The sequence below is a fragment of the Mizuhopecten yessoensis genome, unplaced genomic scaffold, assembly GCF_002113885.1.
Source record: "Mizuhopecten yessoensis strain PY_sf001 unplaced genomic scaffold, ASM211388v2 scaffold9685, whole genome shotgun sequence".
Taxonomy (NCBI): domain Eukaryota; kingdom Metazoa; phylum Mollusca; class Bivalvia; order Pectinida; family Pectinidae; genus Mizuhopecten; species Mizuhopecten yessoensis.
In genome coordinates, this window is record NW_018408171.1 from 358,266 (window position 1) to 385,409 (window position 27,144).

At 36.1% G+C, this 27,144-nt stretch overlaps 1 protein-coding gene across 1 annotated transcript in view; it reads left to right on the forward strand.

The window, feature by feature from the left end:
• LOC110458668 overlaps nucleotides 1-27,144 on the forward strand; it is a 168,477-nt gene that overhangs the window by 60,063 nt on the left and 81,270 nt on the right. Inside the window, exons 23-39 of the mRNA XM_021510496.1 lie at nucleotides 273-486; nucleotides 9,242-9,436; nucleotides 11,009-11,223; nucleotides 13,866-14,005; nucleotides 14,274-14,451; nucleotides 16,002-16,123; nucleotides 16,576-16,661; nucleotides 17,567-17,687; nucleotides 19,624-19,747; nucleotides 21,177-21,296; nucleotides 21,418-21,473; nucleotides 21,792-21,888; nucleotides 22,228-22,315; nucleotides 23,238-23,358; nucleotides 23,876-23,963; nucleotides 24,774-24,908; nucleotides 25,330-25,388. Of these exons, the coding sequence (XP_021366171.1) occupies nucleotides 273-486; nucleotides 9,242-9,436; nucleotides 11,009-11,223; nucleotides 13,866-14,005; nucleotides 14,274-14,451; nucleotides 16,002-16,123; nucleotides 16,576-16,661; nucleotides 17,567-17,687; nucleotides 19,624-19,747; nucleotides 21,177-21,296; nucleotides 21,418-21,473; nucleotides 21,792-21,888; nucleotides 22,228-22,315; nucleotides 23,238-23,358; nucleotides 23,876-23,963; nucleotides 24,774-24,908; nucleotides 25,330-25,388 (2,159 nt within the window). The remainder of the gene's footprint in view (nucleotides 1-272; nucleotides 487-9,241; nucleotides 9,437-11,008; nucleotides 11,224-13,865; nucleotides 14,006-14,273; nucleotides 14,452-16,001; nucleotides 16,124-16,575; nucleotides 16,662-17,566; nucleotides 17,688-19,623; nucleotides 19,748-21,176; nucleotides 21,297-21,417; nucleotides 21,474-21,791; nucleotides 21,889-22,227; nucleotides 22,316-23,237; nucleotides 23,359-23,875; nucleotides 23,964-24,773; nucleotides 24,909-25,329; nucleotides 25,389-27,144) is intronic.

Consider the following 27,144-nt stretch of genomic DNA (forward strand, 5'->3'; position numbering starts at 1 on the left):
CGCTCTGGTAAGTTATGTAATGATAACTGTGTGTCTGCCTCTGTTAATTTTAATATTCTCTATTAATGTCTCTGTATATTAGATAAGGATGTTCTCACTATTTTTTCTGAGTGCACATTTCTTTTCCAATTTCAAATATAAAGAAAGTATCACTGTAGCTAATTACAATTGTATGCAACCTGGAATAAATAGGTTAGGAATCGCTAATTTAAACTTTTACTTTGAATACTGATGATCCATATAGGATAAATTATTCCTTTTCCATTAAATAGAGAGAGTTTTGGAGTGGTGGAGAGAAAAGCAACAAAGGATCCATATTAATACAGAATACCTATTCATTCCTCCATCGAATGCCTGACCACATCCTGGCTCTTATTCTGAGTCACATGACTAGGTATGGCCGCACTGTGCTGTTGACTTCTGAAGGAGGAGTTTTCCAGCTTGGTGCAGTGCAGACAGTGATTGTCAGACATGAGGGACTGATGGGTATGTGTGCTATATAATCACCTCACATAAATAACCTCAATTTGAGCATTGGCACATTTTGTCTTGTCATATGACCTACATACACCTTCCAGATCATATAATATATACCTACCAGGTAATATAACATACACCTTCCAGATCATATACCTACCAGGTAATATAACATACACCTTCCAGATCATATACTATATACCTACCAGGTAAGATGATATACACCTACCGGGTAAGATGATATACACCTTCCAGATCATATACTATATACCTACCAGGTAAGATGATATACACCTACCAGGTAAGATGATATACACCTACCAGGTAAGATGATATACACCTACCAGGTAAGATGATATACACCTACCAGGTAAGATGATATACACCTACCAGGTAAGATGATATACACCTACCAGGTAAGATGATATACACCTACCAGGTAAGATGATATACACCTACCAGGTAAGATGATATACACCTACCAGGTAAGATGATATACACCTACCAGGTAAGATGATATACACCTACCAGGTAAGATGATATACACCTACCAGGTAAGATGATATACACCTACCAGGTAAGATGATATACACCTACCAGGTAAGATGATATACACCTACCAGGTAAGATGATATACACCTACCAGGTAAGATGATATACACCTACCAGGTAAGATGATATACACCTACCAGGTAAGATGATATACACCTACCAGGTAAGATGATATACACCTACCAGGTAAGATGATATACACCTACCAGGTAAGATGATATACACCTACCAGGTAAGATGATATACACCTACCAGGTAAGATGATATACACCTACCAGGTAAGATGATATACACCTACCAGGTAAGATGATATACACCTACAAGGTAATATAATATACACCTTCCAGGTAATATGATATACACCTACAAGGTAATATAATATACACCTACCAGGTAAGATGATATACACCCACCAGGTAAGATGATATACACCTACCAGGTAAGATGATATACACCTACCAGGTAATATGATATACACCTACCAGGTAAGATGATATACACTTACCAGGTAATATGACATACACTTACCTGGTAATATGACATACACTACCAGGTAATATGACATACACCTACCAGGTAATATGACATACACCTACCAGGTAATATGACATACACCTACCAGGTAATATGACATACACTTACCTGGTAATATGACATACACTACCAGGTAATATAATATACACCTACCAGGTAATAGAACATACACCTACCAGGTAATATGACATACACCTACCAGGTAATATGACATACACCTACCAGGTAATATGACATACACCTACCAGGTAATATGACATACACCTACCAGGTAATATGACATACACCTACCAGGTAATATGACATACACTTACCTGGTAATATGACATACACTACCAGGTAATATAATATACACCTACCAGGTAATAGAACATACACCTACCAGGTAATATGACATACACCTACCAGGTAATATGACATACACTTACCAGGTAATATGATATACACTACCAGGTAATATAATATACACCTACCAGGTAATATGACATACACCTACCAGGTAATATGACATACACTACCAGGTGATATGACATACACCTACCAGGTAATATGACAAGCACTACCAGGTAATATGACATACACCTACCAGGTAATACATCTGTATTCATACCTCATATTGTCTGATGATGTTACATGTAACAGGATAACTCTAAGTATGTCATAGAAACACTTGTACAATCATTCTCTAAAAGCTGTACATTTTTTCCTGTAAATCTCCTTACTGATTTGGCTGTCACATGTATTCTAGACCTTGTTAACGGTGATGTGGATCCGATTCTGGGTAAGCTGTAGTTACACCTTAATTTCATGAATTGCAGATCTGCTCTCTTCTCAGGATTTTGCAAATTATTTGTGGTTTTTTTTCCAGTATACTATCACTTGACTAAATTAATTAACATGCAGGCCCTAGTTTTACTGACACTCCTTAACTAATAAAAATTCCTGAACTTCAGATTTTCCATACGAAAGTTGCATTGAAGTTCAGGAAATAGTCTGAAGCTAAAGAAATTATGTTTTACTTCCGCTAACCTTTCCTATTAAAAACCTTACTTCAGTTATTTCCTGAAGATAAACAGGTACCAAGTACTCAGTTGTGTAACAAATGTTGGTAACACTGTTCTTACTTGATCAACATGTGCTCAGTCTACTACTGAGACACCTAACAGATACCTAGTATTTACACTAGGTAAACAGGTTGATTAACATGTGCTCAGTCTCCTAATGAGACACCTAACAGATACCTAATATTTAAACTATGGAAACAGGTTGATTAACATGTGCTCAGTCTACTACTGAGACACCTAACAGATACCTAATATTTAAACTATGGAAACAGGTTGATTAACATGTGCTCAGTCTACTACTGAGACACCTAACAGATACCTAATATTTAAACTATGGAAACAGGTTGATTAACATGTGCTCAGTCTACTACTGAGACACCTAACAGATACCTAATATTTAAACTATGGAAACAGGTTGATTAACATGTGCTCAGTCTACTACTGAGACACCTAACAGATACCTAATATTTAAACTATGGAAACAGGTTGATTAACATGTGCTCAGTCTACTACTGAGACACCTAACAGATACCTAATATTTAAACTATGGAAACAGGTTGATTAACATGTGCTCAGTCTACTACTGAGACACCTAACAGATACCTAATATTTAAACTATGGAAACAGGTTGATTAACATGTGCTCAGTCTACTACTGAGACACCTAACAGATACCTAATATTTAAACTATGGAAACAGGTTGATTAACATGTGCTCAGTCTACTACTGAGACACCTAACAGATACCTAATATTTAAACTATGGAAACAGGTTGATTAACATGTGCTCAGTCTACTACTGAGACACCTAACAGATACCTAATATTTAAACTATGGAAACAGGTTGATTAACATGTGCTCAGTCTACTACTGAGACACCTAACAGATACCTAATATTTAAACTATGGAAACAGGTTGATTAACATGTGCTCAGTCTACTACTGAGACACCTAACAGATACCTAATATTTAAACTATGGAAACAGGTTGATTAACATGTGCTCAGTCTACTACTGAGACACCTAACAGATACCTAATATTTAAACTATGGAAACAGGTTGATTAACATGTGCTCAGTCTACTACTGAGACACCTAACAGATACCTAATATTTAAACTATGGAAACAGGTTGATTAACATGTGCTCAGTCTACTACTGAGACACCTAACAGATACCTAATATTTAAACTATGGAAACAGGTTGATTAACATGTGCTCAGTCTACTACTGAGACACCTAACAGATACCTAATATTTAAACTATGGAAACAGGTTGATTAACATGTGCTCAGTCTACTACTGAGACACCTAATAGATACCTAATATTTACACTAGATAAACAGGTAGTAGGCCAATTAAGAGGGTCTTACACTTATGACTAAGGTAACTACATTTATCTATATTACATTGACTACGTAAAAAATAATACATACCTAATGTATTGTTTTTATTGGTGTATACCATTAATACATACCTAATGTATTGTTTTTATTGGTGTATATCATTAATACATACCTAATGTATTGTTTTTATTGGTGTATACCATTAATACATACCTAATGTATTGTTTTTATTGGTGTATACCATTAATACATACCTAATGTATTGTTTTTATTGGTGTATACCATTAATACATACCTAATGTATTGTTTTTATTGGTGTATACCATTAATACATACCTAATGTATTGTTTTTATTGGTGTATACCATTAATACATACCTAATGTATTGTTTTTATTGGTGTATACCATTAATACATACCTAATGTATTGTTTTTATTGGTGTATACCATTAATACATACCTAATGTATTGTTTTTATTGGTGTATACCATTAATACATACCTAATGTATTGTTTTTATTGGTGTATACCATTAATACATACCTAATGTATTGTTTTTATTGGTGTATACCATTAATACATACCTAATGTATTGTTTTTATTGGTGTATACCATTAATACATACCTAATGTATTGTTTTTATTGGTGTATACCATTAATACATACCTAATGTATTGTTTTTATTGGTGTATACCATTAATACATACCTAATGTATTGTTTTTATTGGTGTATACCATTAATACATACCTAATGTATTGTTTTTATTGGTGTATACCATTAATACATACCTAATGTATTGTTTTTATTGGTGTATACCATTAATACATACCTAATGTATTGTTTTTATTGGTGTATACCATTAATACATACCTAATGTATTGTTTTATTGGTGTATACCAGTAATACATACTTAATGTATTGTTTTTATTGGTGTATACCATTAATACATACCTAATGTATTGTTTTTATTGGTGTATACCATTAATACATACCTAATGTATTGTTTTATTGGTGTATACCAGTAATACATACTTAATGTATTGTTTTTATTGGTGTATACCATTAATACATACCTAATGTATTGTTTTTATTGGTGTATACCATTAATACATACCTAATGTATTGTTTTATTGGTGTATACCAGTAATACATACTTAATGTATTGTTTTTATTGGTGTATACCATTAATACATACCTAATGTATTGTTTTTATTGGTGTATACCATTGTGTGTAAACCATTTAATGTTGAAAGTGAGCTCTTAGACTTGGAATTGAATAACAGAACAATTACCATATGAGGATGGACTACACTTGGGGGCTGGAGCTATTGTACAGTCTACTTAAGGCTCTCTGCATAGACTTAATACTGACATTTAATGGTAGTACGTTCCTTAAGGCTCTCTGCATAGACTAATACTGACATTTAATGGTAGTTCCTTAAGGCTTCAATATGCTGCTTATCATAGCTTGCTTGGGATGTCAAAACTAAAATGACAGTATTACAAATTTCCTCTTTAAATTTAGTATAATAGATATTTTGCATTTTCTGTATGCTTTTTAAAAAGGGGATGAATTGTAATTTATTTTATGTTTATAAAATATGTTTCTGTATTTGATCATTGAAAGGTAAATCTTTAGACAGAACAGATGCTTCTTTAAGTATGCCAGGCAGTGAATGTCAAAGTTAAACTGACAAAATCTAAGGTTATATACATCAACACAAGTTTGTATTTATAACATTTGTCATGTTAGTCAACCGGAGTCTGAAAAAGAAATATTCCTCAATTATATATATTTTTTTTATTAAATATATGTTATACTGTGAGTTAGGTCGATGATGCCTTACAGAAGTTAGGCAGCCTCAGAAACAGGCAGAATAGGTGTGGCACTATTTATATGTTATGTATTTACTGCAATAGACATTTAGATTTCTATTCTCTTAGCTGTGTGCGATGTAGACAGTCAGATACAGTAGTGACCTGGTTTTACTGTAGTGATAACAATATGGAATCTGGTGCTATATATAAATTGTCCTCTGAATGTGATTTACTGTTGTCTTGATATGATGGTGCAAGGTAAACAGATTTTAGTACAATGACAACAGTAAAATGTTAAGACGGCATTGCTCCTAATCGTAGAATTGTATCACCATTGTGTCGTACCTTCACGGTGGTATTTTTTTACTATCATAGTATTGTACTTTCACCATCATTGATGTCACAACATCTTAAAAAACACCGCCATATCATCATACCATATCACTGTCATATCATTTTACCATCAACATCCTTTCACTACCGCAAACATCCTACCATCACCGTGATGGTTACGTTACATTAATAACATATAATGTTATATCAAATGATGTTACTGTAACAAAGTTTTGATTGAAGGTAGATTTTATTTCAGATCTCATAAGGTGATGTACTATATCTAATTACCCATAATTGATTTAAAACATAAGGAACTTTGATACTTGTGTTCATCAATTAGAACTTTGATACTTGTGTCCATCAATTAGAACTTTGATACTTGTGTTCATCAATTAGATCTTTGGTACTTGTGTTCATCAATTAGAACTTTGATACTTGTGTACATCAATTAGAACTATGATACTTGTCAATCATCAATTAGAACTTTGATACTTGTGTACATCAATTAGATCTTTGATACTTGTGTTCATCAATTAGAACTTTGATACTTGTGTACATCATTTAGAACTATGATACTTGTGCACATTAATTAGAACTATGATACTTTGTCAATCATCATTTAGCTATTTGATACTTGTGTACATCATTTAGAACTATGATACTTGTGCACATTAATTAGAACTATGATACTTTGTCAATCATCATTTAGATCTTTGATACTTGTGTACATCATTTGGAACTATGATACTTGTGTACATCAGTTAGAACTTTGATACTTGTGTACATCAGTTAGAACTTTGATACTTGTGTTCAATTAGAATTTTGATACTTGTGTACATCATTTAGAACTTTGATACTTGTGTACATCAGTTAGAACTATGATACTTGTGTACATCAATTAGAACTATGATACTTGTGTTCATTAATTAGAACTTTGATACTTGTGTACATCATTTAGATCTTTGATACTTGTGTTCATTAATTAGAACTTTGATACTTGTGTACATCAATTAGAACTATTATACTTGTCAATCATCAATTAGAACTTTGATACTTGTGTACATCAATTAGATCTTTGATACTTGTGTTCATCAATTAGAACTTTGATACTTGTGTTCATCAATTAGAACTTTGATACTTGTGTTCATCAATTAGAACTTTGATACTTGTGTATATCATTTAGAACTATGATACTTGTGTACATCAGTTAGAACTTTGATACTTGTGTTCAATTAGAATTTGATACTTGTGTACATCATTTAGAACTTTGATACTTGTGTACATCAGTTAGAACTATGATACTTGTGTACATCAATTAGAACTATGATACTTGTGTTCATCAATTAGGTCTTTGATACTTGTGTACATCATTTAGAACTATGATACTTGTGTACATCAGTTAGAACTTTGATACTTGTGTACATCAATTAGAACTGATACTTGTGTTCATCAATTAGATCTTTGATACTTGTGTACATCATTTAGATCTTTGATACTTGTGTTCATTAATTAGAACTTTGATACTTGTGTTCATCAATTAGATCTTTGATACTTGTGTTCATCAATTAGATCTTTGATACTTGTGTTCATCAATTAGATCTTTGATACTTGTGTTCATCATTTAGATCTTTGATACTTGTGTTCATTAATTAGAACTTTGATACTTGTGTACATCAATTAGAACTTTGATACTTATGTACATCAATTAGATCTTTGATGCTTGTATTCATCAATTAGATCTTTGATACTTGTATTCATCAATTAGATCTTTGATACTTGTGTACATCAATGAGATCTTTGATACTTGTGTACATCAATTAGAACTTTGAAACTTGTGTACATCAATGAGATCTTTGATACTTGTGTACATCAATTAGAACTATGATACTTGTCAATCATCAATTAGATCTTTGATACTTGTGTACATCATTTAGAACTATGATACTTGTGTACATCATTTAGATCTTTGTTACTTGTGTACATCATTTAGATCTTTGATACTTGTGAACATCAATTAGAACTATGATACTTGTCAATCATCAATTAGAACTTTGATACTTGTGTACATCAATTAGAACTTTGAAACTTGTCAATCATCAATTAGAACTTTGATACTGGTGATTCATCAATGGGAACATTAATACTTGTGTACATCAATTAGAACTTTGATACTTGTGTTCATCAATTAGAACTATGATACATGTATTCATCATTTAGATCTTTGATACTTGTGTTCATCAATTAGATCTTTGATACTTGTCAATCATCAATTAGAACTTTGATACTTGTGTACATCAATTAGAACTATGATACTTGTATTCATCAATTAGATCTTTGATACTCGTGTTCATCAATTAGAACTTTGTTACTTGTGTACATCAATTAGATCTTTGATACTTGTGTTCATCAATTAGATCTTTGATACTTGCAATTCATCAGTAAGAACTTTGAAATTTGTGTTCATCAATACAAATTTTGTTAATTGTGATTCATCAATGGGAATATTGATACTTGTGTTCATCAATAAGACCTTTGATACTTGTCATTCATCAATTAGAACTTTGATACTTTTGATTATCAATTAGAACTTTGATACTTGTCATTCATCAATTAGAACTTTGATACTTTTGATTATCAGTTAAAAATTTGACATGTGTAGAACATGTATCTGACAAGTATGGTTACCTAGAGAATGCGATTATTCCCGTCCCAGTAGTGCTACTAAATGTCTTACCCATAGCCTTGCGTTACTGACTTACACATATCAATTATATTTTTAAAGACGATCTTTACAACTGTATTGATTAATCAAGGGGAAACAAAGAGTTGAGTTTCCCTGCTACAAGGGGCAATACATATTTTATTTTACTAAAGTAGAAAGAAGGCTACGTTAAAGTTGGTCAGACCAATGTTGTCGTCGGCTTCAGTCACTGGTAACTCAGGCAGGTGTCAGTTGCTTCTATTTCTGGAGATATTCCAAATAAGGGGAAACTCAAGCACAAGAGGGAAACACAATGTTTTTATTTTCCCATGATGTGATCAATGTAATCTAATTACATACACTGTTATATAGATGACATATAACAATGTATATTTCTATAGCGGTCATGTAATATGTTGACAGATAAAGGCGTGCTGTCCATTGAGTCGAGGTGCCACTTCTCTGACAAGCTCACGGAGACGGTGAATGAGCTGACAGAAACTACAGTGAAGGAATATACCTGGCAGGTGTTCTGTATCTATACAGATTTCATTGATCTTGTCCTCTACCACCAGAATATCACTCCCATCATCTCAAGAAGTGTCCCCAAGGGCTTAGGTAGGTGACAGGCTTCCACATTTCTGTAAATTACAATTACTAGGTTCTATTATAGGATCCGTTGTACAAGTTAATTAAGTTCCTTATAATTTCAGGCTTTGGATTTACATACCCTAAACCTTATACCTTGATTATACAAAAACTAAGTCAGCTTAATTTGGTCCATGGTTATTTATAGAATAAGTCTTAGCCCTCGGATATGACATGTCTATCTGTGAGGGGATATATAGTATGCTGTTTTCTCTCTAACTGGCTGAGTGGTCATCAACAATATTTTGTTTAGACCATAGTTTTCTTGTTATTCATCTACTTTCACCAAACGTGCTATATTTATGTATTTTTAGGAGTGGAGTGTTGCTTTACTTCCTTGCTATTTCATCTACATTCACCAAACGTGCTATATTTATGTATCTTTAGGAGTGGAGTGTTGCTTTACTTCCTTGCTATTTCATCTACATTCACCAAACCTGCTTAGATTCTTATGTATGCTGGGAAGGTGGAGTGTAGCGTAACTTCCTTGCTATTTCACCAAACGTTCTGTACTTATGTATGTTGGGAAGATGGAGTGTAGGGAACTTCCTTGCTATTTCACCAAACATTTTGTACTTATGTATGTTGGGAAGGTGGAGTGCAGCATAACTTCCTTGCTATTTCACCAAACATTCTGTACTTATGTATGTTGGGAAGGTAGAGTGTAGCATAACTTCCTTGCTATTTCACCAAACATTTTGTACTTATGTATGTTGGGAAGGTGGAGTGTAGCGTAACTTCCTTGCTATTTCACCAAACATTTTGTACTTATGTATGCTGGGAAGGTGGAGTGTAGCGTAACTTCCTTGCTATTTCACCAAACGTTTTGTACTTATGTATGCTGGGAAGGTAGAGTGTAGCGTAACTTCCTTGCTATTTCACCAAACATTTTGTACTTATGTATGCTGGGAAGGTGGAGTGTAGCGTAACTTCCTTGCTATTTCACCAAACATTTTGTACTTATGTATGTTGGGAAGGTAGAGTGTAGCGTAACTTCCTTGCTATTTCACCAAACATTTTGTACTTATGTATGCTGGGAAGGTGGAGTGTAGCGTAACTTCCTTGCTATTTCACCAAACATTTTGTACTTATGTATGCTGGGAAGGTGGAGTGTAGCGTAACTTCCTTGCTATTTCACCAAACATTTTGTACTTATGTATGCTGGGAAGGTGGAGTGTAGCGTAACTTCCTTGCTATTTCACCAAACATTTTGTACTTATGTATGCTGGGAAGGTGGAGTGTAGCGTAACTTCCTTGCTATTTCACCAAACATTTTGTACTTATGTATGTTGGGAAGGTGGAGTGTAGCGTAACTTCCTTGCTATTTCACCAAACATTTTGTACTTATGTATGTTGGGAAGGTGGAGTGTAGCGTAACTTCCTTGCTATTTCACCAAACATTTTGTACTTATGTATGTTGGGAAGGTGGAGTGTAGCGTAACTTCCTTGCTATTTCACCAAACATTTTGTACTTATGTATGCTGGGAAGGTGGAGTGTAGCGTAACTTCCTTGCTATTTCACCAAACATTCTTTACTTCCAGTGAATGTGTCGGTGGGCTGCAGACATATTTGGAAGGCTTTTGACTCAAAACAGTTACAGTCTGTTTGTACTCTGTGTAATAACTGCGTGGAACACGGTATCCAATGTCCATGGAACGGTATTGTGGGTAATAACATGCGGGAATGTGGCTGTAAGACTAGTGTCACGGGTTGTCATGACTGCGGTATCTGCGGGCGATGTGCAAAGACTATCTGGGTAAGTTGGTGCACTGTGTCAAAATAATGTCCTTAAGAAGTGAAATATTTTGACATGAGAAGAAAGTAATGAATAGATTTTGAATAAAATAAAACATTCCAAATATAAGCAATATTAATGTTTTAGATGAAGATAGATGTGAGAGCTTAATACACTATTTGATTTGAAGAAATAAATAATTTATCAAATACTAATGACATCAAAGCACCATGTGACTAGTACCTTTTTATAATTCTTGCCAGTATGACAAGGTACATTTGATTCTCTTAATGGATAATGGGGCACATCTGCATGCTTGTTATGTCTCCCCTTCGAATGAAGGAAGACATATTGTATTAGTTCTTCTTCTTCTTCTTCTACTTCTTCTTTAATTCTTCTTCTTTTTCTGGGCCATTCCTTTTAAACCATTAAAGATATCTTGATGAAACTTTAGGTATGCATGTATCACCCACAGGAGGTGTGCAGTGCACTGGAATTAGGTCACTGTGACCTTCACCCCAAGGTCAAAGGTCAAATAAGTGCACATTTTCAGTAAATTCTTGTCCGGCCCGATGATTTCAAACCGTTAAAGATATCTTAATCAAACTTGAAGTATACCTAGCTGCATCACCCACAGAAGGTGTGCAGTGCACTGGAACTATAGGTCTCGTGCCCCACTATATACAGAGTTATGGCCCTTTGTTTAATTTTAATACCGAAGTTTGTCCAGAGCAGAAGTTCTATGTTATTTTACCTACGTTGACCATACTTATCATATTGATTATTGATGTATCTTGGGAATTTCGCACACTAAAATCAGATTTTATGCCCCACTATATACAGAGGTATGGCCCTTCGTTTATTTTTAATACCGAAGTTTGTCCATGGCATAACTTCTAAACCATTAAAGATATCTTAATCAAACTTGAAGTATACCTGCATCACTCACAGAAGGTGTGCAGTGCACTGGAATTAGGTCGTGCATCCCTATATACAGGGTTATGGCCCGTTGTTTATTTTTAATACCGAAGTTTGTCCACGGCATTACTTCCATGTTATTAGGACCCGCATCGAAGATGTGGGTGCCCTATACTAATTCATCTGTCCTTCCGTCACAATCAAACAAGGTATCAATTGACCAAAATTCAAGGTAACTGGATCAAAGGTCAAGGTCAAATTTTGTATCTTTTCCCTGATGAACATTTTGTTATGACATTATGAAGCAAAGTTGGTTGGAATTTAACAAAGAGTCAACTGACTTAAGGTCAAGGTCACTGGGTCAAAGGTTAAGGTCAAATTCAATATCTTTTCAATGGGGAACATTTTGTTATAAGACTTTGAAGCAAAGATGGTCGGAATTAAACAAGGAGTCAGTTAACCAAGGGTCAAGGTCACTGGGTCAAAGGTCAAATTTTGTATCTTTTCCCTGATGAACATTTTGTTATGACACTTTGAAGCAATATTGGTCAGAATATAACAAGGAGTCCTTTGACCAAAGGCCAGGGTCACTTGGTCAAAGATCGAGGTCAAATTTTGTATCTTTCCACTCATGAACATTTTGTTATGACATTATGAAGCAAAGTTGGTTGGAATTTAACAAGGAGTCAACTGACTTAAGGTCAAGGTCACTGGGTCAATTTCAAGTTCAGATATTGTATCTTTTTAAGCAATGTTGGTCAGAATTTAACAAGGAGTCATTTGACCAAAGGCCAGGGTCACTTGGTCAAAGATCGAGGTCAAATTTTGTATCTTTCCACTGATGAACATTTTGTTATGACATTATGAAGCAAAGTTGGTTGGAATTTAAAAAGGAGTCAACTGACTTAAGGTCAAGGTCACTGGGTCAGTTTCAAGGTCAGATATTGTATCTTTTTACTGATGAACAGTTTTTGTATGTTATTGTGAAGCAAAGTTGTTCAGAACTTAACACAGAGTCAACTTACCAAAGGTAAAGGTTACAGGTTCCAAAGGTTCAAGGTCAAGGTCTAGTTTCGTATTTTTCACTGATGAACATTTTGTTATGATATTATGAAGCAAAATTGGTCGGAATTGAAGAATGAGTCAACTGACCAAAGATCAGGGTCACTGGGTTAATGGTCAAGGTCATTTAGGTCCAAAGGTCAAAGACAAAATGGATCTCTTACTTTGACCCTGGCTCTTGATGGGGGAAGTATTTAAGGTGAAATAAAACAAATCAAAGCCAACAAATGAGTATTGCACCGGTATTTATATTTCTGTTGAGCTATATGGGCAGATTGCTTCTTGATGATTATGGGGGATATATTGCCACAAGACGGGGTCCTTACTGACCTGTCAGTGTTCTAGTTTCACCTAAGTTGACCAAACTTGCTAAAGTTTTAATGTATCTTGGGTAAGTAGAAGTGTCAAATTCTTAATTCGGGTCTCGTGCCCCACTATATAAAGCAGTATGGCCCTTTATTAATTTGTTATACCAGAGTTTTTCTATTGGCTAATAAGGGGAGACATATGTTTTTGTTCACAAAAACAAAATTCTAGTTGAACTTGCTTCAGTATTTATTGAATTGTGGTGTTGGTTTCCTATTTTTATCTTGGCCAGAATCCTTTTACTTCATTTATTCTGTCCTCAATAAGCCAACCTAGTTTGATGAACTCTAACCATTTCTGATTTTGTTTATGAACAGAGGATGCGCAGCGTGTTGAGGCCTAACCCGATAGTCTCCACCAAAGATGATTTGCCCCTCGTACCTATGGATCCAGTGGCTTACAATGAAATTGAGATCACAAACCTCAGTGGTGTACCTCCCCGCATCTGTCTACGCGAGTATGCACATTAACTACATATAAATCTTTGAGGTTTCACAAATGATTGACAGATTAGAAATCGTGTATCTCTAGGGTCTGATTTAGCTACACTATATCATGTCTATTGGTAATGTATCTGTCTAGTTGTCTCTCGGTCAATTCATCGTCAATATGTCTTGCAAAAAATGTTATATTAACAAAATGTATAATTCATAAAACTGTTGCACTTTGATATGAATTTGTCTGTGGTTGAAAAGAGATCAGGAGAAATCTTGTACAATTTGCAGTGTTAATGATGGGTCCTTTGTGCGCGTTTTCCCTGGAATGGCCACCTCTGTCACGGAGGAAGACAAGGAGAAGCTAGAAAAGAAACTCAACAAGCTGGACTTACAGGATACAAGCCCAAAACACAAATACAGCAACAATGTCAAGGACACAATCAAACTACGCTTCTCAGACCCAATGGTGAGATTCTGTTACCTGGTTACCATGTATGTTACCTGTCATCTGAGACCCACTGGTGAGTTTCTGTCACCTGGTTACCATCTCGTTACCTGTCATCTCAGACCCACTGGTGAGTTTCTGTTACCTGGTTACTATGTATGTTACCTGTCATCTCTTTCCCACTGGTGAGTTTCTGTTAACTGGTTACTATGTATGTTACCTGTCATCTCTTTCCCACTGGTGAGTTTCTGTTACCTGGTTACCATGTATGTTACCTGTCATCTCTTTCCCACTGGTGAGTTTCTGTTACCTGGTTACCATGTATGTTACCTGTCATCTCAGACCCACTGGTGAGTTTCTGTTACCTGGTTACCATGTATGTTACCTGTCATCTCTTTCCCACTGGTGAGTTTCTGTTACCTGGTTACCATGTATGTTACCTGTCATCTCAGACCCACTGGTGAGTTTCTGTTACCTGGTTACCATGTATGTTACCTGTCATCTCTTTCCCACTGGTGAGTTTCTGTTACCTGGTTACCATGTATGTTACCTGTCATCTCAGACCCACTGGTGAGTTTCTGTTACCTGGTTACCATGTATGTTACCTGTCATCTCTTTCCCACTGGTGAGTTTCTGTTACCTGGTTACCATCTAGTTACCTGTCATCTCAGACCCACTGGTGAGTTTCTGTTACCTGGTTACCATGTATGTTACCTGTCATCTCTTTTCCACTTGTGAGTTTCTTTTACCTGGTTACCATGTATGTAACCTGTCATCTCTTTCCCACTGGTAAGTTTCTGTTACCTGGTTACCATGTATGTTACCTGTCATCTCAGACCCACTGGCGAGTTTCTGTTACCTGGTTACCATGTATGTTACCTGTCATCTCAGTCCCACTGGTGAGTTTCTGTTACCTGGTTACTATGTATGTTACCTGTCATCTCAGACCCCCTGGTGAGTTTCTGTTACCTGGTTACCATATAGTTACCTGTCATCTCAGACCCACTGGTGAGTTTCTGTTACCTGGTTACCATGTATGTAACCTGTCATCTCTTTCCCACTGGTAAGTTTCTGTTACCTGGTTACTATGTATGTTACCTGTCATCTCAGACCCACTGGTGAGTTTCTGTTACCTGGTTAACATCTAGTAACCTGTCATCTCAGATCCACTGGTGAGTTTCTGTTACCTGGTTACCATCTAATACCTGTCATCTCAGATCCACTTGTGAGTTTCTTTTACCTGGTTACCATCTAATACCTGTCATCTCAGATCCACTGGTGAGTTTCTTTTACCTGGTTACCATCTAGTTACCTGTCATCTCAGACTCACTGGTGATTTTCTATTTACTGGTTATGATGTATCAGTAGGCTGTATATATTTCAATTTATAAACAGGGGTTGGACATTTTGCTGGTGTTATCAGAAAGCTGGATATTTTGTTGGTGTTTTATCAAAATGGCTGTATATTTTGGTAGTATATTTTGTCACAGGATTTCATTTGTTTTGTTTCAAAAGTCGAATTGTAGGAGTAGTTTTTCCTGAGCCTTTAGTTTGCTTGTATGTTCTATCAGGGAGCTGTACATCTGGTAGGAGGAGAGACTAGTGGCGGGACGGAGATACAGGAATCTCGTGTAGTGTACCATCCCACAATCTCTCGCGAGCTACGGATCCAACATGAGACTGGCATCATTTGGTAAGTTTCCTAGCTATACGTGTCATAGAAATCTATACCATGTTGAATGAATGGAAAACTTGTCCTAAAGGTCTTTCATAATTAGTCAATTAGTAAAACATTTCCCCAGCAAATTACTAGGAAAACACTGTTAAGTTTGTTTGTTCAAATGACCTTGAACAACTCAAAGTCCATGCATGTCCAAATCAAGTTGAAAATTTCAAACAAAGATCCATAAAGTATAGAGCTGACAGGTTTGTTAATAATTCTGACTCATTTAAGTCGCAGAAGTGAAATACAGGGATGAATAGTAGGGTAATACAGGTCCATTGGGTCTCTTTTTGTTTTGTAATTGGGGATTTTTCATTAGCTGTACGCATAGGTTTAGTTTCCCTCCCTGCTGTTTGTGGTGGGCAGCCTATAAGATGACACCCGAGGGACTAGTGTTGTGTAGTTTCTGTGTCTATTTACAGCTACGACACCACCTCTGCAGCAATACCTGTAGGACAGTTTGTTGGACCGAGACCTTTCTCTTCCACCTTTACAGAATTTTCATTCAGTAAGTATGTAGCTTGTAAAACAGATTGGACAAGAATCATTTGAAATGTTCTGTAAAGAGATTTATATATATATAGACATACATGACATGTAGTTTTCTCACCAAAGACATATTTCCTTGTTTAAAATTGTTACTGGCTTTAACTAATTATACCTGTAACAATTTGATTGATGAAAATCAAAACATAAAATTTGCTGCCAACTATTTTGTTTACAAGAACTTGTTGTGCGAAGAAGTTCACAGGTTGTTGCAGCTAGCTGCAAACTTGTTGCAAAGTTGCAGCAAACACTTTTTGTTTGCAACAACTTTGCAGCATTTTGCTGCGAAATTGCGAGAATATGTACTTAGCCAAATTACTAATACTAAATACAAGACTTTGCAGCAATTTGCATCAAATTGGTACTTTGTCGAAAACAGATTGAAAATCTGTAAATATGATATATGCATACACATGTCTACATTTTTGTACAGGATCTTAATGGTTTTAATCAACTTGTTGAATTATTCATTAAAACACAGTAAATCTGAGTCTTCTGTTTTATTTATAGTAACTGTTTGCGGCAATATTGCAGCAACTGTTTGCCGAAGATAGTTGCTACAACATAGCTGCAAATATTTGCAAGAAGCTTCTCATTTCCATAAGGCATTATACTGTTGTCCTGGCTTAGCTGAGTATACCTCAATTTTATGGGTATAAGTTGATCAACAGCAAATTAGCAATATTTTTGTTTTTGCCCCCTACTTTTTGAAATAAGAATCTTTGAATATTCAAATCAATATATTGATAATTATATAGAAGTTTGAATAGGGTATCAAAGGCACATCGATGAAAGGATTTTTTGGTGTTGTGTCAGAATGAACGTGGTGTTCAGTGAATGAGCGAAGCTGGTATTGTTTGTTTTCAGAGGTGATGAACTTGGGTGTCAAAGGGACTATAGTGATCGGCATCTGTCCGAAGACATACCCAGCCAACAGACAACCTGGCTGGAACCGCTTCTCTATTGCCTATCATGGAGATGACGGCGGGTCAGTTTATAACTCGTGTATAGATATATATACTCTCTAAATCTCGGGGGATAGTGGGATCACTTAATTTACACATTAAATAAGATTTTTAGGTCACTTGAGACTTTGTCTCTAATCGCCTTTTGTCCGTCGTCTTCCGTCGTCCATCATCTGTCGTGCATCCGTAAACGATTTACATTTTCAACTTTTTCTCCAAAACCCCTGAACCAATTTCAATGAAATTTTGCAGAAAACATTCCATGGACAAAGGTCAACCAAAATTGTGAATTATATGGTGCCCAGCCCCCAGTTTATGGTTTATATTGGCAAATGATACTTTGGATATTACCTGTTGATAACTTGATTGGAATTATAACCCTGAGTTGACAGTTTGATACTTTGAAAATTTTGAGCCAGCCCTACCAACCTAGGGCTATAGGGCAGGGCCCAAAGGAATCAGTGTGTTAAAATTTCTTCATTTTCCTTGTTTAGAATCAGAGGTGCTAGTTTCAAACACTTTTCAGTCTTAAATCTGTATGCTAGATATTGAATAAGGTGGTTTTATTGTTTTTTTGTCACTTTGAATAATATTACTGTTCATGTTTTAAAATTAAAGATCAACTCTCTGTATCAATATATCAGAACTCAGATGACCATTAAGCTCATGGGTCTCTTGTTTTAAATATTTTTACCCTCTGAATCATAGGAGACAGTGGAGAATTTACATCTTATAAATATGTTTACCCTCTAAATCACAGGGGACAGTGGGATCACTTTACATCTTAAAAATATTTCTACTCTCTAAATCACAGGGGACATATTTCTACCTTTTAAATCTCAGGGGACAGTGAGGTTGCTTTACATCTTTAATAAGATTTCTACTCTCTAAATCACAGGGAACATATTTCTACCTTTTAAATCACAGGTGACAGTGGGGTTGCTTTACACCTTTAATAAGATTTCTACTCTCTAAATCACAGGGAACATATTTCTGCCTTTTAAATCACAGGGGACAGTGGGGTTGCTTTACATCTTTAATAAGATTTCTGCTCTCTAAATCACAGGGAACATATTTCTACCTTTTAAATCACAGGGGACAGTGGGGTTGCTTTACACCTTCAATAAGATTTCTACTCTCTAAATCACAGGGAACATATTTCTACCTTCTAAATCACATGGGACAGTGGAGTCGCTTTACACCTTTAATAAGATTTCTACTCTCTAAATTCTGTGGGATGATGGGGGGTCATTTTACACATGATTTCTCGTAATATTTTGGATGCTGGATGGTTATAAGTCACTTTACCATCACATATAGATCTGTTCTACTCTTGTTATCGCTGGGGATGAAACAGGTCACTTTGTACTCTTTATATAAATCTCTTCTTCTCTCTAAATCCTGGAGATGCTGGTTAACACCAGGGTTTACTTATGTATTATATACAGATTTTCTCTACTCTTTAAATCATTGGTGATAAGGGCGATAATTTTACACAATATTGCTTTTTTGGGGATAATTTATTCAAAGGCTTGTTATTAATTAAATATATATGCTAGCATACTAATACTTGACATGGAATTTGACTGGGCTATAACATTAATGCAGTGAAATCAATACTGAAATATATTTTAACCACTTTGAGAGATTTTCAACGTTTTGTATCGAATGTATCGACCCAATATTTTATCACCAGATTGAAGTTTTTGAGGTAAACTTGCTATTATTTCAATATGTATGCCAGCATATCTAAATATTTTACATAGGAGTTCATAGGAGCAGTGGAGTCAAAACAAAAGCACACCGTTTTAAATTTGAATTTTGATGTGTCATTGTAATAATTAGGTAACACAGGGATGGAGTGTCAGGCCAGGGCAGCTTCGGCACCGTCTCTAGTTGTCTCTTGTCATCAATAGGGAACTACTGTTTTTGATTTTGGTTGACAATTTGTTTTGACAGTATTTTCATTGAGAGTGGCTACCCAAAGAAGACAACAGGCAAGAGCTATGCAGTTGGTGACATTATCCTGTGCCACCTAGATGTATCAGAACGCATGCTTTACTTCTACAAAAATGGGGAGGAGGTAAGTTTACTGTAAATCAGTAATTCAAACAGTCCTATTATTATTTGAACTACTCCACTATCAGAGTTATCTCCTCTTGCTTTTGGTGTCAGCAATGTCTCCCAGTCTGATAGATTCAGAATTGATATTCTTGAATTTGATATTTGCTGAAATGAATACCAAATAACTTTTCATTTTATCGATTATTGTATTTGTGTAATAGGAAGGAAATGTAAAGTGAGTACAGAGTGTGTCACTACTGACTCAGTAAAGTGAGTACAGAGTGTGTCACTGTTGACTCAGTAAATTGGGTAATGAGTTTGTCACTGTTGACTCAGTAAAGTGAGTACAGAGCGTGTTGCTACTTACCCAGTAAATTGGGTAATGAGTTTGTCACTGTTGACTCAGTAAAGTGGGTACAGAGTGTGTCACTGTTGACCCAGTAAAGTGGGTACAGAGTTTGTCACTGTTGACTCAGTAAATTGGGTACAGAGTTTGTCACTGTTGACTCAGTAAAGTGAGTACAGAGTGTGTCACTGTTGACTCAGTTAAGTGGGTACAGAGTGTGTCACTGCTGACCCAGTAAAGTGGGTACAGAGTCTGTCACTGTTGACTTAGTAAAGTGAGTACAGAGTGTGTCACTGTTGACTCAGTAAAGTGGATACAGAGTTTTTCACTACTGACTCAGTAAAGTGAGTACAGAGTGTGTTGCTACTGACTCAGTAAAGTGAGTACAGAGTGTCACTGTTGACTCAGTAGAGTGAGTACAGAGTGTGTCACTACTTACTCAGTAAAGTGGGTACAGAGTGTGTCACTGTTGACTCAGTAAAGTGAGTACAGAGTGTGTCACTACTGACTCAGTAAAGTGAGTACAGAGTGTGTCACTGTTGACTTAGTAAAGTGAGTACAGAGTGTGTCACTGTTGACTCAGTAAATTGGGTAATGAATTTGTCACTGTTGACTCAGTAAAGTGAGTACAGAGTGTGTCACTGTTGACTCAGTAAAGTGGGTACAGAGTGTGTCACTGTTGACTCAGTAAAGTGGGTACAGAGTTTGTCACTGTTGACTTAGTAAAGTGAGTACAGAGTGTGTCACTGTTGACTCAGTAAAGTGAGTACAGAGTGTGTTGCTACTGACCCAGTAAAGTGGGTACAGAGTTTGTCACTGTTGACTCAGTAAAGTGAGTACATAGTGTGTTGCTACTGACCCAGTAAAGTGGGTAATGAGTTTGTCAGTACTGACTCAGTAAAGTGGGTACAGAGTTTGTCACTGTTGACTCAGTAAAGTGAGTACATAGTGTGTTGCTACTGACCCAGTAAAGTGGGTAATGAGTTTGTCAGTACTTATGGTTACCATTTTTGACTGAGTGAAACCTGTATCGACAAACTATATTTAAAAGAGCAGTTTTACTTCTCCATGAATTTACAGTAAACCTATATTTTATCGGCAGATTTACAACACAAAAGTGAACATACCACGAGATGGTTACTTCCCCTGTATTGGCATGCATTCCCTCGGAGAATGTGTAAAGCTCTGTGAGAGGGACCCTTGGCTGCCTAACGAGGAAAACGTATGTAACTGTTCACTTGATTCAATTCGTTCATAATAATAAGAACAATGTAAGTAGCTGTCTACCTCCTTTTACTTACCTGTCTTAAGTATGTTAAGATTGTTACACTTTTGTATTTCAGCCATCTATTAAGCCTACAGCATTTGACACCCACAAGTACGGCAACCTGTTGATCAGGTGAGTATTTAGACAGGTCACAGCCCTAGGGCCACCTAATGACAATACCTCTCAGCATTATAGACAGGAACATCTAAGAATGATGCATTTTGAAATTTGAGATAGTGATTATAATGTCATGTCATGTTGATCAGCTGTCTTAACCTACATTGTACACATACATTCTTCTATGACAAAGAGGATATTTCACTATGAGTAACATTTATATTTGATCAAGTATTTTACATTTGCCAGAAACAAATGATGGGGGGAGTAAATTGGAATGCCACACAATATTTTTCCTTGTTGTTATTAGTTGTTTTTTTATTTACTTTCCAGTCCTGCCCGTGTGATATTACTGAAAAAGATGGGTAGCCGTGGTAACGTGGGCTGGATCGTTCTACACAACCCTACCAAAGACAAGATAGGCTACAGGGTGAGTAGGTCCTACTGTTAGAGAGCTATTGTGATATACAGCTCTGATCACTGGAAGGCTGTTTAACCTGTTGTCATGTAACTGTTTATAATGTGTGTCTGTTGTTGTTATCAGAGCTCTGATCACTGGTAGGCTGTTTAACCTGTTGTCATGGAACTGTTTATAATGTGTGTCTGTAGTTGTTATCAGAGCTCAGATCACTGGAAGGCTGTTTACCCTGTGGTCATGTAAGTGTTTATAATGTGGGTCTGTTGTTGTTATCAGAGCTCTGATCACTGGAAGGCTGTTTAACCTGTTGTCATGTAACTGTTTATAATGTGTGTCTGTTGTTGTTATCAGATTACTGAGGATTCAGCATCAGCAGACAGGAAGTATTACGTGGGATTACTGGATCCTGGAGAAACAAAGGCATTTGAGTTAAAACCAAGTAAGTTAGTGATAAAAATAGGATGTTATGACATTTACTGTTAATGTTCGATCAAGGCTGTGTTGAACTAAAATAATGTCCTATCATTCATGGGTGAAAAGGAAATGGGGGCTAAATTGTCCAGTTTTACATCATTTCTTATAGGAACTAACAATGTTATTTATAAATCACCCTTCGTCCGTTGTCTATGGTCAGACCTGTCTGTCCCTAAACAATTTTTGTTATTGCTGTTCCTCAGAAAGTTGTGGAGGGCTCTCCTCCAATTTGATATGTCTGTTCCCCTTTAACCCTAGTTGTGCATATTTACTTTTGAAACTGATGGGATAATCAAATTGGCTTACAGGTGGCCATCTTGGATTTTGACACTTAAGGTTGCTTATCGGTATTTTTCAAATTTAATATGTAGGTTCCTTTTGGTCTCTATTTGGGCATGTTTATTTTTTTGACTGATTGGAAAAACAAAATAGCTAATTGGTGGCCATCTTGGATTTTGAAAATTAAGGTTTGTTATCCCTATTTCGCAGAAAGTTAACTGGAAGGATCTTTTAGAATTTAATATCAAAGATCCCCTTGGTCTTTAGTTGCATGTGCATGTTTACGTTTGAGACTGATCAAATAAACAAAATGATTGTCTTCCATACTTCTGATTCTAGAGATTTTCTCTGAATCCAGAAGAGTAATGTCTCTAAAATTTTACATAGGGAGAATGGAGTCCCTTTGCTCTCAGGATGCTGCAGAAAAAAATTGGCCAAAATTCTTTCATCTGTACAAAAGGAGAAGGATTTTAAACATCTACCTCTTTTCCCAGTATTGGTTCCCACTCCTTTGAACTCAAGAAGCCAAACACTTGATTTTAATTAGTTACTTCCGAAGACTATGTTAACAAATTACTTTCAATAAAAATGGAATCCTTCAATTACAGATTTTCCATCTGTTCAACATCAAATCATCAAGTGGATTGCCTTGGAGAAGTCTAAGACATATTCAAACGAGTTCTTGGAAGAGCAGTTCAAGGCAGACAGTGATAGTATATACACACACAGGTAATGTGAAAACACAACATCTACACACAGGTAATGTGAACACAACATCTACACACAGGTAATATGAACACAACATCTACACAGAAGTAATGTGAACACAACATCTACACACAGGTAATATAATATGAACACGACATCTACACACAGGTAATGTGAACATAACAACTTCACACACAGGTAATGTGAACACAACATCTACACACAAGTAATGTGAACACAACATCTACACACACAAGTAATGTGAACACAACATCTACACACAAGTAATATGAACACAACATCTGTACACATGGATAGTTTAAACACATCATTATGAACATATGATTTCAGTGTTAGTCTAGCAAAGCCAGGACTAAATATTCAGTTAAAATGATTTTGTATTGAACAGGTATAACAATGATGATTATTGTATAGAACAGGTATAACAATGATGATTATTGTATAGAACAGGTATAACAATGATGATTATTGTATAGAACAGGTATAACAATGATGATTATTGTTTGTTGTTTATCAGATTGCAGATGAAAAGTTTGAGTTCCCAAACAGATCTTGATGTAGAAGAGTTGGCTCGAGTGGCAGATGAACCAGTTCCAAAGATCAAGGTAATTAAAACCTAACTTTTTGCAATTAGTGTCGTGAGCTATAAACTAGGTACCGTTTCCCCCACCTGATCTAATGGACTTCGCTAAGCTTCTGCCATACAAGAGCTTCTATTGTCTTCCCTTCTTCCATCCATTCCTCCTACAACGATTTCTTTGAAAACTTCTTTTAAATTGCTGAAAACATGTTCACCAAATTAGGCTGAAAATATCCTTTTGTTGTGGGGATTCCATATTGTAAAATGAAGGGACTGACCCACCAGTCATATTTGGTTGGAAGCACCCTCCAATAGTAATAATTAAAAAATATGAACAGTGGACTGAGAGGCTTAAAAATGTGAACAGTTGGCTGAGGGGCTAACAAAATGTAAACTGCAGGCTGATAGGGCAAAATAATGGAAACAGCAGGCTGAGGGGCTAAAATAATGTAAACAGTGGGCTGAGGGACAAGACTGTAAAGTGGCAATAACTAGGAAATTATTGAGGTTCCATCTTATTACGCTATGTCTGCTTTCTGGGTTCAAGTAATTGCTTCCTGTGGATTGTGAGCCTGATAGCAGCACAGAAACAGTTGAGATCCCGACCATATAACCATGTATACAATTGCTTGACTGAACAGAGGGATACACATAAGCTCCCAGGATTGGCCCACTGTTTGGTCCTACCCCTGGGGATTTAGTCCCTTGGTCATGGCTTGGAAATGGTTGAGATCTCAATGCATCCGATAACCATATGAACAATAACAGAGCTTGGGGAGAGGATTTATCAGTACCAAAACTCACAGGTGATAAATTCTGTCTCATTTATTTGCAGAACAAGGTTTGTCTTGAAGTGTACAAAAACCAGACCCTGGTAGAAAAATACTGGCTCAACATTGGATCCTACAGACTGGAATTTCCATCTCCGGACAAGGTTGGCCAGTGCTTGGTCAAGTCTCCCAAATGTCCAGTAAGTGACATTGTTTATTGAAGTCAAAACCAACCTTTACACTAATATAGTCCTTTAAGTTTTCCTTATTCAAGTGAGTTGTTGATTAAGACTAAATATACACATTGATGTGGATATAAATAAAGTGTCCTGTAATAATCAATCAGTATTACAAGTAAAAGGGTACATTATATCACTGTCAGGTTAATACAGAGAGTTGTATCACACACAGATCCATACACACAAACACACGCACACACACCCACACACCCACACCCACACACCCACACACATCCACACCCATACCTACCCACACCCACCCACACCCACACACCCACACCCACACACACACCCACACACCCACACCCACATTGTTATTCTCATGGTAAACCCGGGGATTTTAATTTAGGTTGAAACATGTTGACCTCTGTTTTTGTTACAGAGCTTCTTATATCCTTCGGCACTGCAAAAGGGGATGAAAGTGGTGGTGAAGGCGGGCAGGTGAGTTACACTAATATACAACATTTCACAACTTCAGTGAAAACAACTGTTAATTAGGCATATTTATTACATTTTTGCCTGTGAAATATCGGATTCTATCAGCTTGATAAAAACTGATATCTTTCACACTGTGACAAATATCAAAAGTAATATTTTCACAGTGTGAAAATATCACTTTTTGGTATTGACCAATCATAACAGTATCTTCTATTGGCTGCATTCAAAGGCACACTTTTTTGTCCAGATTCAATTGAAGTGAGGGTAGATTAAGTGGTTGTTATGGTAACTGTTTGGTACACACACTACAGTATTTAATTAAATATACAATTAATAGCATTTTTATAAGCAATAATACCGGAAAATAGCAGAAAACGTCAGAATAGCGTTGAGTATCCCATTGAAAATGGCACGCAGCCTTACATGTTGTCAAGCGTGACGTCATTAGAATATGGCGCTAATTATTACGCTTCTGATTCACGCCCTTTTTAATGCATTACATTTTTCATGTTTTATGCTTTAAAATGTAATGAATAGAAAATTTAATGATGTCTTCAGCAATAACAAATATATTTCACTCGTGTGGCTAATATTTTGATATTTTTCACTCATGCAGAAAATATCAAAATATTAGCCACACGAGTGAAATATATTTGTTGTTACTGAAGACACGATTAAATATCCTCTATATATCTATCTATGTTTAACCATGAAATAATAAAACCAGCATCAGTTCAGTCCATGTCTTGACAGAAAGAGCACTTCAGTCCACGTCTTTACAGAAAGAGCACTTCAGTCCACGTCTTTACAGAAAGAGCAGTTCAGTCCACGTCTTCACAGAAAGAGCACTTCAGTCCACGTCTTGACAGAAAGAGCACTTCAGTCCACGTCTTTACAGAAAGAGCACTTCAGTCCACGTCTTTACAGAAAGAGCACTTCAGTCCACGTCTTCACAGAAAGAGCACTTCAGTCCAGTCTTTACAGAAAGAGCATTTCAGTCCAAGTCTTCACAGAAAGAGCACTTCAGTCCAGTCTTTACAGAAAGAGCATTTCAGTCCACGTCTTCACAGAAAGAGCACTTCAGTCCACGTCTTTACAGAAAGAGCACTTCAGTCCACGTCTTCACAGAAAGAGCACTTCAGTCCACATCTTCACAGAAAGAGCAGTTGCTTCAGTAGTTGTTCTTTATGAAACAGGAATATGGACTTAGTGGTCTGATGTTATTTACTACTGAGCCTTGAAAAGCACTTATACTTCCTAATTAGATACTCGCAGGTCAACAAACCCCACACTATATAAAACAGAACATCTCAATGGCGACCAACAGGTCGGTTAGACGATTTACAGGAACGGGCAGGAACGGGCAGAAACGGGCAGGAACGGGCAGAAACGGGCAGGAACGGGCAGAAACGGGCAGGAACGGACAGAAAATTATTGATTATTAAATATATTAATTATATATATATTATATATATTTAATTAACAGTATCGGGTATAAGATATAATTGATAAAATGACTGCAGTTACATGATCGGTGCAGAATCGGACTTAATCATATAGAATTATGTCCTTATTACTTATGAATTTACGGTATTATACTTTTTTCGGGTATAAGATATAGATATTAGATATATTTAAGTATCGTTATCGAGTATAAGGTATATTTGTTAAAAGGATTGCAACAAATTAAGAGTATTGTATTGATATGGATCGGGCAGGAACAGGCGACGATTTACAGGAACGGGCAGAAACGGGCAGA